This window comes from Colobus angolensis, unplaced genomic scaffold (assembly GCF_000951035.1).
Source record: "Colobus angolensis palliatus isolate OR3802 unplaced genomic scaffold, Cang.pa_1.0 Scaffold107, whole genome shotgun sequence".
Classification (NCBI taxonomy): Eukaryota; Metazoa; Chordata; class Mammalia; order Primates; family Cercopithecidae; genus Colobus; species Colobus angolensis.
Window position 1 is genome coordinate 2,525,590 of NW_012111697.1, and position 11,118 is coordinate 2,536,707.

At 52.4% G+C, this 11,118-nt stretch overlaps 1 protein-coding gene across 1 annotated transcript in view; it reads left to right on the forward strand.

Annotated features, from left to right (window-relative positions):
- The window catches only part of GPI (glucose-6-phosphate isomerase), a 44,649-nt gene extending 34,386 nt beyond the window's left edge, over window positions 1-10,263 (forward strand). The window contains exons 8-16 of the mRNA XM_011947508.1: window positions 3,231-3,291; window positions 3,695-3,738; window positions 3,883-4,035; window positions 6,227-6,356; window positions 6,507-6,583; window positions 9,128-9,256; window positions 9,477-9,552; window positions 9,640-9,706; window positions 9,817-10,263. Of these exons, the coding sequence (XP_011802898.1) occupies window positions 3,231-3,291; window positions 3,695-3,738; window positions 3,883-4,035; window positions 6,227-6,356; window positions 6,507-6,583; window positions 9,128-9,256; window positions 9,477-9,552; window positions 9,640-9,706; window positions 9,817-9,952 (873 nt within the window). The 3' untranslated portion in view covers window positions 9,953-10,263. The remainder of the gene's footprint in view (window positions 1-3,230; window positions 3,292-3,694; window positions 3,739-3,882; window positions 4,036-6,226; window positions 6,357-6,506; window positions 6,584-9,127; window positions 9,257-9,476; window positions 9,553-9,639; window positions 9,707-9,816) is intronic.
- Window positions 10,264-11,118: the final 855 nt, after the last annotated feature.

Consider the following 11,118-nt stretch of genomic DNA (forward strand, 5'->3'; position numbering starts at 1 on the left):
TATCTGAGGAGGTAGGATCTGAGTCTGTCCTTGTCTGTCCGTGTCTGAGGAGGTAGTGAGGATCTGGGTCTGTTCCTGTCTGTGGAGGTAGGATCTGTAGCAGATATAAGGATCGGGGTCTGTTCATGCCTGAGAAGGTAGGATCTGGCCCATTAGGATTTTGAGGATCTGGGACTGTCAGTGTCTGAAGAGGTAGTATCTGGGTGCCAGTATAAGGATCTGGATCTGTCAGTATCTGAGGAGGTAGGATCTGCTGGTATGAGGATCTGAGTCTGTCAATGTCTTAGGTAGGCTCTGGTACAGTTTTGAGGATCTGGGACTGTCAGTGTCTGAAGAGGTAGTATCTGGGTGCCAGTATAAGGATCTGGATCTGTCAGTATCTGAGGAGGTAGGATCTGGCCCTGGTATGAGGATCTGAGTCTGTCAATGTCTTAGGTAGGCTCTGGTACAGGTGAGAGGATCTGGGTCTGTCCATGTCTGAGGAGGTAGGATCTGGCATAGATATAAGGATCTAGGTTTTTCAATGTCTGAGAAGGTAGGATCTGGCCCTAGTTTGAGGATCTGGGTCTTTCAATATCTGAGGAGGTAGGAATCTGGTACAGGTACGAGGATCTGGGTCTCTTCATGTCTGAGGAGGTAGGATCTGGCCCTGGTACAAGGATCTGGGTCTGTTCATGTGTGAGGAGGTAGCCCTGGTATGAGGTTCTTGGTCTCTCCAAGTCTGAGGAAGTAGGTTCTGGGTCTGTCCATGTCTGAGGAGGTAGGATTTGGCATGAGTATGAGGATCTGGGTCTGTTCATGTCTGCGGAGGGAGGATACGGCACAGACATAAGGATCTGGGTCTTTCCATGTTTCAGAAGGTAGGATCTGGTCTTGGTATTAGGATCTGGTATAGGTAGGAGGATCTGGGTCTCTCCATGTGTGAGAAGGTAGGAATCTGGTACAGCTACAAGGATCTGGGTCTGTTCATGTAGTCATTATGGGTCTGTCCAGACATCTTTCAGTGTCCGAGGAGGTAGGAATTTGGTACAGGTATGAGTACTGGGTCTCTTCATTTCTGAGGATATAGGAATCTGTTACAGGCATGGGGATCTGGGTCTGTCAGTGTCTGAGGAGGTAGGACCTGGCCCTGGTATGAGGATCTTGGTCTCTCCATGTCTGAGAAGGTAGGATCTGGTGCACATATAAGGATCTTGGTCTGTCAGTGTTACGGAAGGTAGGATCTGGCCCTGGTATGAGTATCTGGGTATGTCAGTATCTGAGGAGGTAGGATCTGGCCCTGGTATGAGGATCTGGGTCTCTCAATATCTGAGGAGGTAGGATCTCATACAGGTATGAGGATCTGAGTCTTTCAATATCTGAGGAGGTAGGATATGGCACAGGTGTGAACATCTGGGTCTTTCTGTGTCTAAAGAGTTGGAGCTGTGTGCAGGTATGAGGCCTTGGTTCTACCAGTGTCTAAGGAAGTGAGGCTGGGCACAGGTATGAGGCCCTAGGTGCGTCCATATCTGAGGAGGTAGGATCTGGTACCGGTATGAGGATCTAAGTCTCTCCATGTCTGAGGAGGTAGGATCTGGTACTGGTATGAGGTTCTGGGTCTGTCACTATCTGAAGAGATAGTAGTCTGCTGCAGGTATGAGGATTTGGGTCTCTTCATGTCTGAGGAGGTAGGATCTGGTACCAACCAGTATGAGGATCGGGGTCTGTCAGTATCTGAGGAGGTAGGAATCTGGTACAGGTTTGAGGATTTGGGTCTGTCTCTGTCTTAGGAGGTATGACCTCGTACAGGCATGACTATTTGAGTATTGCAGTGTCTGAGGAGGTAGGATATGGTGTAGGTGTGAGGATCTTGGTGTATCCACGGCTGAAGAGGTAGGATCTGGTACAGGTGTGAGGATCTGAGTCTGCTCATGTCTGAGGAGGTAGGATCTGACCCGTTACGAGGATCTGAGTCTGTCAATATCTGAAGAGGTAGGAATCTGGTACAAGTATGAGGATCTGTGTGTGTCAGTGTCTGAGGAGTTCAGAATCTGATACAGGTGTGAGGATCTGCATGTCTCTGTATCTGAGGAGGTAGGAATCTGATAAAGGTGTGGGGATCTGCATGTCTCTGTATCTGAGGAGGTAGGATCTCATCATACAGGTATGAGGATTTGGGTCTATGTCTGAGGAAGTAGCATCTGATACAGGTATTAGGACCTGGGTCTCTAAGTGTCTGAAGAGGCTGGATCTGGCCCTGGTATGAGGCTCTGGGTCTGTCAGTATTTGAGGAGGTAGGATCTGGCCCTGGTAGGAGGGTCTGTGTCTTCTAGTGTCTGAAAAAGTACGATCTGGCCCTGCTATGAGGATCTGGTTCTGTCAGTATCTGAGGAGGTAGGATCTCATACAGGTATGAGGATCTGGGTCTTTCAGTGTCTGAGGAGGTAGGATCTGGCACAGGCATGAGCATCTGGGTCTGTCCATGTCTAAAGAGTTGAAGCTGTGTGCAGGTATGAGGCCTTGGGTCTGCTAGTGTCTGGGGAGGTGAGGCTGGGCACAGATATGAGACCCTGGGTCTGTCCATATCTGAGGAGGTAGAATCTGGTATGAATATGAGGATCTGGGTGTGTTCATGTCTGAGGAGGTGGGCCCTGGCACAGGTATGAGGCCCGGGGTCTGTCCGTGTCTGAGGAGGTGGGCCCTGGCACAGGTATGAGGCCCGGGGTCTGTCCGTGTCTGAGGAGGTGGGCCCTGGCACAGGTATGAGGCCCGGGGTCTGTCCGTGTCTGAGGAGGTGGGCCCTGGCACAGGTATGAGGCCTTGGGTCTGCTAGTGTCTGGGGAGGTGAGGCTGGCCACAGATATGAGACCCTGGGTCTGTCCATATCTGAGGAGGTAGAATCTGGTATGAGTATGAGGATCTGGGTCTGTTCATGTCTGAGGAGGTGGGCCCTGGCACAGGTATGAGGCCCTGGGTCTGCTGGTGTCTGCAGAGACAGGGCCCAACATCTCAGGGAAGACCACGGTAAGCTCTTCAGTTTGTCTTGTGGCTGTGGTCAGTTCCACGTGTAGTCTGCCCTGTTGGTCTTCCCATGTGTTGCCAGCGCCTGCCTGCTGCCTTGCTTCCTGGAGGTGGGTTGGGCCAGGGCCCTCCAAGATGCCCCTGCGCAAGACCAGGGACAGGGTTTCTGGCAGGAGGTGGGGGGCGGGGTGTGCCGGCCCTCCCTCAGCACCTTGTCCTGTCTCTCCTAGTGGGTGGGAGGACGCTACTCACTGTGGTCGGCCATCGGACTCTCCATTGCCCTGCACGTGGGTGAGTGTGTGTGTTTCTGTGTCTTGTAGCCCCCATGGGAGACAGGGTAGGGGCTCGTGTCCCTGAATATCATGCTGTCCTCACAGGCTGCTGGCCTCTCTGCAGCTGGCTGGGGTATTTATTTCATGTCCATAAGGAAGGTCTGGGTTTTTTTGGGTGTGCGGGTTGGCCCCCGTCTCTGCCCCTCACAACTACAGTCCTGTTTCTCTCCTATCCTAGGCAGAGTCAGATCCCTGCACTCAGGGCCACCTCTCACTGGAGGGGCTTTGTATAGGCCCGAGTCCTCCCATGTCATGTCTTCTGGCTCTCCATGCAGCCTTTCTTGGTTGCAGAAGGAGCTGTGCCCACTCCCCACAGGACACAGGGTGTGGCCACTTCTGTTGACTCTGCTTTTGTGTCACAGGTTTTGACAACTTCGAGCAGCTGCTCTCGGGGGCTCACTGGATGGTGAGTGCTGAGGCTGGTTCTCTGCCAAGTGCTGGCCAGAGGCGTGTGTGTTGATCCTGGCCCCTCCCCTTTCTCTCCCACTGTCCTGTCCCTCCCCCTCCCCGTGCAGCTGCTCAGCTTCCACTCACCCTGCTCCTGTTTCAGGACCAGCACTTCCGCACGATGCCCCTGGAGAAGAACGCCCCTGTCCTGCTGGCCCTGCTGGGTATCTGGTACATCAACTGCTTTGGGTGTGAGACGCATGCCATGCTGCCCTATGACCAGTACCTGCACCGCTTTGCTGCGTACTTCCAGCAGGTACCAGCTGCCAAACCAGGCCTTGGAGTCAGCAGGGCCTGTGGGGGGTCTGGGAGGTCCAGGAACCTGGGTTTCAGCTCCTCCAGGAGCTCTTTGCCCCATTGCCCTTGGGCCTGGCCAAGGTCCACCTGTGCTCCTTGTCTCAGGATGAATCTTTGTAACTGAGGTTGGTTCCATTTGAGTGTCATCCGAGTTTGACCACCACGGGAGGGGCATGACTGGTGATCATGTCGCCCTGGCTAGGGAGGTCCTGGCTTGGCTCCGGGGATGTTTCTCAGCTGGGGTCACTTCTTTCTTGCACATCACTGTGCATGCCCAGCATAGTGTCTGAGAACGTAGGATCTATCCCTGGTATGAGGTCCTAGGTCCGTTAATATCTGAGGAGGCAGGATCTAGTACAGTTATGAGGATCTGGGTCTGTCCATGTTAGAGGAGGTGGGATTTGGCCATAGGGTGGGGCCGCAAGCTGGAATCCCTTGTAGCCCGTAGTGCCTTTATGTCTCCAGAAAAGCAAGTCTGTATCTAGTCTGTGGTAGCCTCTTTGGACTACGTGGTCCTCTTCTCCCTTGGGATCTCCAGAGCCCCCGAGAGGCTTAGCAGGCCCTTTCCTAGTCACATTATGTCCCAGAAAGCTTTTCTACACCTGTCCCTGCTTTTTTTGTTTTGAACAGATTCTCATTCTGTCGCCCAGGCAGGAGTGCAGTGGCGCGATCTTGGCTCACTGCAACCTCCGCTTCCTGAGTTCAAGCGATTCCCGTGCCTCAGCCTCCCAAGTAGCTGGGATTACAGGCATGCACCACCATGCCTGGCTAATTTTTGTGTTTTTAGTGGAGATGGGGTTTCACTATGTTGCCCAGGCTGGTTTCGAACTCCTGGCCTCAAGCGATCCACCTGCCTTGGCCTCCCAAAGTGCTGGGATTATAGGCATGAGCCACCGTGCCCGATCCTGTCCTTACTTTTGTTTAGTACAAAGCCAGTCCCTGTCCAGCAGCTCTTGAGTTGCTTTGGGCAGGTACAGAAGGCTTCACCAACACCTGGAAGCAAATCCTGTGATTGAAGGAGAGGCCAAGGTTCCCCAAATCCCAGCTGCCTTGGTGAGGGTTGCCATGACCAGGGCCCAGGTGGGTACCCAAAGCCTAGCGTCTAGTTGAGATGACAGCCCTCAAAGGCTGTACTCTTAGCCGGGCATGGTGGCTGATGCCTGCAATCCCAGCACCTTGGGAGGCTGGGGGTGATTGCTTGAGGCCAGGAGTTCAAGACCAGCCTGGGCAACATAGCGAGACCCGGTCTCTACAAAAAAACCCACAAAAACTAACAATAGCTGGGCATGGTGGTGTGGCAGCTGTAGTCCCAGCTACTTGGGAGGCTGAGGCAAGAGGTTTGCTTGAGCCCAAGAGGTCGACGCTTCAGTGAGCTATGATTCTACCACTCTCCTCCAGCCTGTGTGACAGAGTGAGACTCTGTCTCTTGGGGGAAAAAAAAAAGCTGTGCCCTCTGGACCCCAGCCTGCTCTCCCTTAAGAAATGAGTTGATTTTGTGACCGATTTTGCCTTTAGGGAGGCCCTTGCCTGACCTCCAGACCCACGTTTTCCTGGGCATGAGTCCTTCTTGCACCGTGGCCTAAGCTGGAAAGGTTGGGAGGCTTTGTCCTCATGGGTGTGGGGAGGAAGGGGATCGTGCCTGCAGACACGGGTGCAGGTCCACCTCACGGGGCCAGGGCAGGGTGGGTCTGTCTGGAGCATCTGGGCAGAACTTGGGCGTGGTGCAGGAAGGAGCAGGATTTGGGTACAGTGTGTGAAGGATCAAGATTTGCAGGTAGAGGGTTGGGTTTTTTTTTTTTTTTTTTGAGATGGAGTTTTCCTCTTGTTGCCCAGGCTGGAGTGCAGTGGCGAGATCTCAGCTCACCACAACCTCTGCCTCCTGTGTTCAAGTGATTGTCCTGCCTAAGCCTCCCAAGTAGTTGGGATTATAGGCGTGCGCCATCACACCTGGCTAATTTTGTATTTTTAGTAGAGACAGGGTTTCTCCATGTTGGTCAGGCTGGTCTCAAACTCCCAACTTCAGGTGATCCGCCCGCCTCGGCCTCCCAAAGTGCTGGAATTACAGGCTTGAGCCACTGCGCCCGGCCTCTTTCTTTCTTTTTAAATGTTCTTTCATTTTGCCAAGGGCTGGGTTTCTGTTCCTTTTCCAGGGCGACATGGAGTCCAATGGGAAATACATCACCAAATCTGGCACCCGTGTGGACCACCAGACAGGCCCCATTGTGTGGGGGGAGCCTGGGACCAATGGCCAGCATGCTTTTTACCAGCTCATCCACCAAGGTAGGCCTGTGTGGCCTGGGCAGGGTGGCGTTGGGGAGGGAAAGGATCTTCCAGAAGAGATATCTCACTTAGGTCAGTGCCCTCCTCTAGGCTGTATGGCTAGCTCCCATGGGCTGGGGTCATGTGGGTGACCACAGTACCCCTTCACAGGCACCAAGATGATACCCTGTGACTTCCTCATCCCGGTCCAGACCCAGCACCCCATACGGAAGGGTTTGCATCACAAGGTAAGAGCCCCCATCTGGCCCCATCTGGAGGGTCTGGCTCACATTGCACCCAGACCTCTGGAAACCTGATGCATTGGTTGACAATCACGTTAGTTTTCTATTCCAGCCATAACAAATGACAACAAACATGGAGGCTTAAAACAATACTCTTTTTTTGAGGGTGGGGAGTGGGGACAGAGTCTTGCTGTGTCGCCCAAGCTGGAGTGCAGTGGCGTGATCTTGGCTCACTGCAACCTTCCCCCTCCCCCTTCCCCCTCACTTCAGGTGATTCTTACGTCTCAACCTCCCAAGTAGCTGGGACTATAGGCACTCACCACCACGGCCTGCTAATTTTTATATTTTTGGTAGAGGGTTTCACTGTGTTGGCCAGGCTGGTCTTGAACTCATGACCTCAAGTGATCCACCTGCCTCAGCCTCTCTAAGTGCTGGGATTATAGGCATGAGCCAACGCACCTGGCCTATCTCAAGAGTTTCTGAAGCTCAGATGTCCAGCAGGCCCTGCTGTATCTCTGCTTAGAGTCTTGCAGGCTGAAATCAAGGTGTCATCAGGTCTGTGTTTCTTTCTAGAGACTTTAGGGGGAAAGCCTTTTGTGTGCTTGCCAGGTGGTTGGCAGAATTCATTTCTGTATGTTTGTGGAACTGAAGTCCAGCTTCCTTGCTGTGGGCTGAAGGTCCTTCTCAGATTCTCAAGGTCACCTGCATTCCCTAGCTTGTGGGCCTCTTCACTGCAGAACCAGCAATGGCAGGTTAAATCCTTCTGAAGCTTTGATTCTGTCTTGCCACTTCTGTTGCGTCTCTCAGACTGACTTGTTTACCTTCCTCCTCTACATTTTTCTTTTATTCCCTAAGTGACAGCGTCGTGCTATCTTGTCTAGGCTAGACTTCAGTGGCATGATCACAGTTCACTGCATTTTCGACGTCCCAGGCTCAAGCAATCTTCCTGCCTCAGCCCCTCAAATAGCTGAGACTTACAGGCACACACCACGATGCCTGGCTAACTTTTAAACTTTTAGTAGAGACGGGGTTTCACTATGTTGCCTAGGCTGGTCTCCAGCTCCTGGGCTCAACTGATTCTCCTGCCTCGACCTCCCAGAGTTTTGGGATTACAGGTGTGAGCCACCACACCTGGCCCTCTTTTACTTTTAAGGGCCAGTGTGATTAGATTGGGCCTACTAGATAATCCAGGAAAATCTCCCCTTTTGTTTATTTTATTTTTATTTTTTAATTTTAGAGATAGCATGTCACTCTGCTGAGGCTGGAGTGCAGTGGCCCAGTCATAGCTCACTACAGCCTTGAACTCCTGGGCTAAAGCAATCCTTTTATCTCAGCCTCCTGAGTAGGTGGGATCACAGATGTGCACCATGCCTAGCTATTTTTTTTTAAAGAGACAGAGTCTTGTTCTGTTGCCCAGGCTGGAGTGCAGTGGCACAATCAGGCTCTCTGCAGCCTCACCCTCCTGGGCTCAAGCAATCCTCCTACCTCAGCCTCCTGAGTAGCTGGGAACAGGCAAACGCACCACACCCAGCTGATTTTTTTATTTTTATTTTTTATAGAGATGGAGTCTCACTTTGTTGCCCAAGCTGCCCTCAAACTCCTTCACAGAATTTATTGTGCCTTGTCTTAGGTGTGCAGAGCAGCATAGGGTTACAGTAGCACAAGCTTTGGAGTCAGTGAGCTGGGTTGAATTCTCATTCTTCCTGTCTATAGTTCTGTGATCCAGCACTGTGGACTTGTAGAACCCAAGGCTCTACTAGAACAGGGCAATGATGCCTTTCCTCCTTAGGATCTTAGTATTGTTATTATTATTTTTTCGAGACACTTTTTCACTTTGTTGCCCAGGCTGGAGTGCAGTAGTGCGACCTTGGCTCACTGCAACCTCAGCTTCCTGGGTTCAAGCGATTCTCGTGCTTAAGCCTCCTGAGTAGCTGGGATTACAGTTGCACACCACCATGCCCGGCTACTTTCTTAGGATCTTAAAAGATAGATGTTGGTAAAATTGTTAGCAGGAACCCGGCAAGTGGTGCGTAGTTCGTTCTTTTTTTTTTTTCTTTTTTCTTGATTTTTTTTTTTTTTTTTAGCTCTGTTGCCCAGGCTGGAGTGCTGGAGTGCAATGGCGTGATCTCAGCTCACTGCACCTTCTGCCTCCCAGGTTCAAGTGATTCTCCTGCCTCAGGCTCCTGCCTGATTACAGGCACGCACCACCATGCCCAGCTAATTTTTTTGGTATTTTTAGTAGAGACGGGGTTTCACCATGTTGGTCAGGCTGGTCTCGAGCTCCTGACCCCATGATCCACCCACCTCGGCCTCCCAAAGTGCTGGGATTACAGGCACCGCGCCTGGCCACTGGTGTATAGTTCTAAAAGAGCAGTTATCACTGTTCCCTGCCTTGTGGTGTCATTGGATGTGTTCCCTTCGCTCCAACTGAGCTATCCAGTGAGTGACCCAGGCGGGGACTGACCCCTGCTGAGAAGTGCCAGGTGGTCTTGTCCCTCTGCCTGAAGCTCAGACAGTGCTCTCAAGCATAACTGATGTCTCGCTCATCAGATCCTCCTGGCCAACTTCCTGGCCCAGACGGAAGCCCTGATGAGGGGGAAATCAACGGAGGAGGCCCGAAAGGAGCTTCAGGCTGCAGGCAAGAGTCCAGAGGACCTTGAGAGGCTGCTGCCACATAAGGTCAGCACTTTTGCGTTCGGCTTTGGGGTGCATGCTGGAGTTGGCGGTGTGGAGCTGTGGCACCAGGCGGGGGCTTGGGGCGTGCCTGGCTTGTCCTACAGAGTGGGAGAGCCTGTCCTCACAGACCTGTACGTCTCAGCCTCTGGGGCAGGGCGCGCTTCCCTTCAAGGGGTTGAGGGATCAGGACTCACGTGGAGACATTCCTTGGTGTTTTCTGCAGGTCTTTGAAGGAAATCGCCCAACCAACTCTATTGTGTTCACCAAGCTCACACCATTTATGCTTGGAGCCTTGGTCGGTGAGTGAGTAGGGGAAAGGTCCTGGCTTGGGGTAGGTTGGAATGGGCTTGCAGAGTCCTGACGTGCCCTGTCTGTCCCCTCTGCAGCCATGTATGAGCACAAGATCTTCGTTCAGGGCATCATCTGGGACATCAACAGCTTTGACCAGTGGGGGTGAGTTGCTCACTTAGGGGAGGGCCAGGAATGCCTTTGGGTCGGCTCAGGGATTTCAGTAGCAACATTAGAGCCTTCCCCATACCACTCTTCCCTTCCTTTCTTGGCAGAGTGGAGCTGGGAAAGCAGCTGGCTAAGAAAATTGAGCCTGAGCTTGATGGCAGTGCTCAAGTGACCTCTCACGATGCTTCCACCAACGGGCTTATCAACTTCATCAAGCAGCAGCGCGAGGCCAGAGTCCAATAAACTCATGCTCAGCCGCAGCCTCCTCTGTGATTCCTCTTTCTCTTCTGGTCCCTGCTCCCCAGAGCCAGCACTGCATGGTCCTGGACACCACCCAGAGCGCCCTCTGGTTGTGGGCTTGGACCAGGAGCCCTTAGCGGGGAGGGCTGATCTCAAATTGCTACCCCCAGCCCCTCCATGTCTTCGCTCCCTCTGTGTTACAATTGGCTAAAGTGTTTTTGTGCAGCTGACTTTTCTGACCCATGTTCACACTGTTCACATCCCATGTAGAAAAATAAAGCTGCCACAGAGGAGGTTGTAGGCTCAGCCTCTGATTTTTTTCCTGCGATGGTGCTTTATGTAGCAGAAGGCAGGAGTGCTCGGTAGGACGCAGCCTGTTCCTCCATGGACACTGAATACTAAGTGGTGAGCGGGTCTAGAGTGGTGCCTTGAGAAGACAGTAGTGGGGTGGGAGCACAGTCAGTCAAGAGGGCAACTTGGCCTGTGTCACCAAATCCTAAGACTGTTTTCCACTCCTCACCTCTGTGACTGGAGAAATTGGATACTCTGTTCACTCTATGCACTGAGTGCACTGAGATTATGTTTGTTTGGGGTGAATTCCTGGACAAGACCAAGGGTGACTGCCATCTCCTGGCAAGATGCTCAGGTAGTTCTTTTGCCTTAAAAGGCAGATATTGGAAATAGGATTTTTTTTTTTTTTTTTTTGAGTGTTGCTCTGTTGCCCAGACTGGAGTGCAGTGGTGCAATCTCGGCTCACTGCAATCTCCGCCTCCCGGGCGGGTTCAAGCTATTCTCCTGCCTCAGCCTCCTGAGTAGCTGGGATTACAGGCACACCACCACGCCAAGCTAATTTTTGTATTTTTAGTAGTGAAGGGGTTTTACCATGTTGGGCAGGCTGGTCTTGAACTCCTGACCTCAGGTGATCCGCCCACCTCAGCCTCCCGAAGTGCTGGGATTACAGGTGTGAGCCACCACGCCCAGCACAATTTTTTTTTTTTTTTAACAACTTATTTCTTTAGACAGGGTCTTGCTCCATTGCCCAGGCTGGAGTGCAGTGGTGCCATCACAGCTCACTGCAACCCCAACCACTCGGGCTCAGGCAGTCCTCTTGCCTCAGCCGCCCAAGTAGTTGAGACTACAGGTTGTGCCACTATACCCTGCTAGTTTTT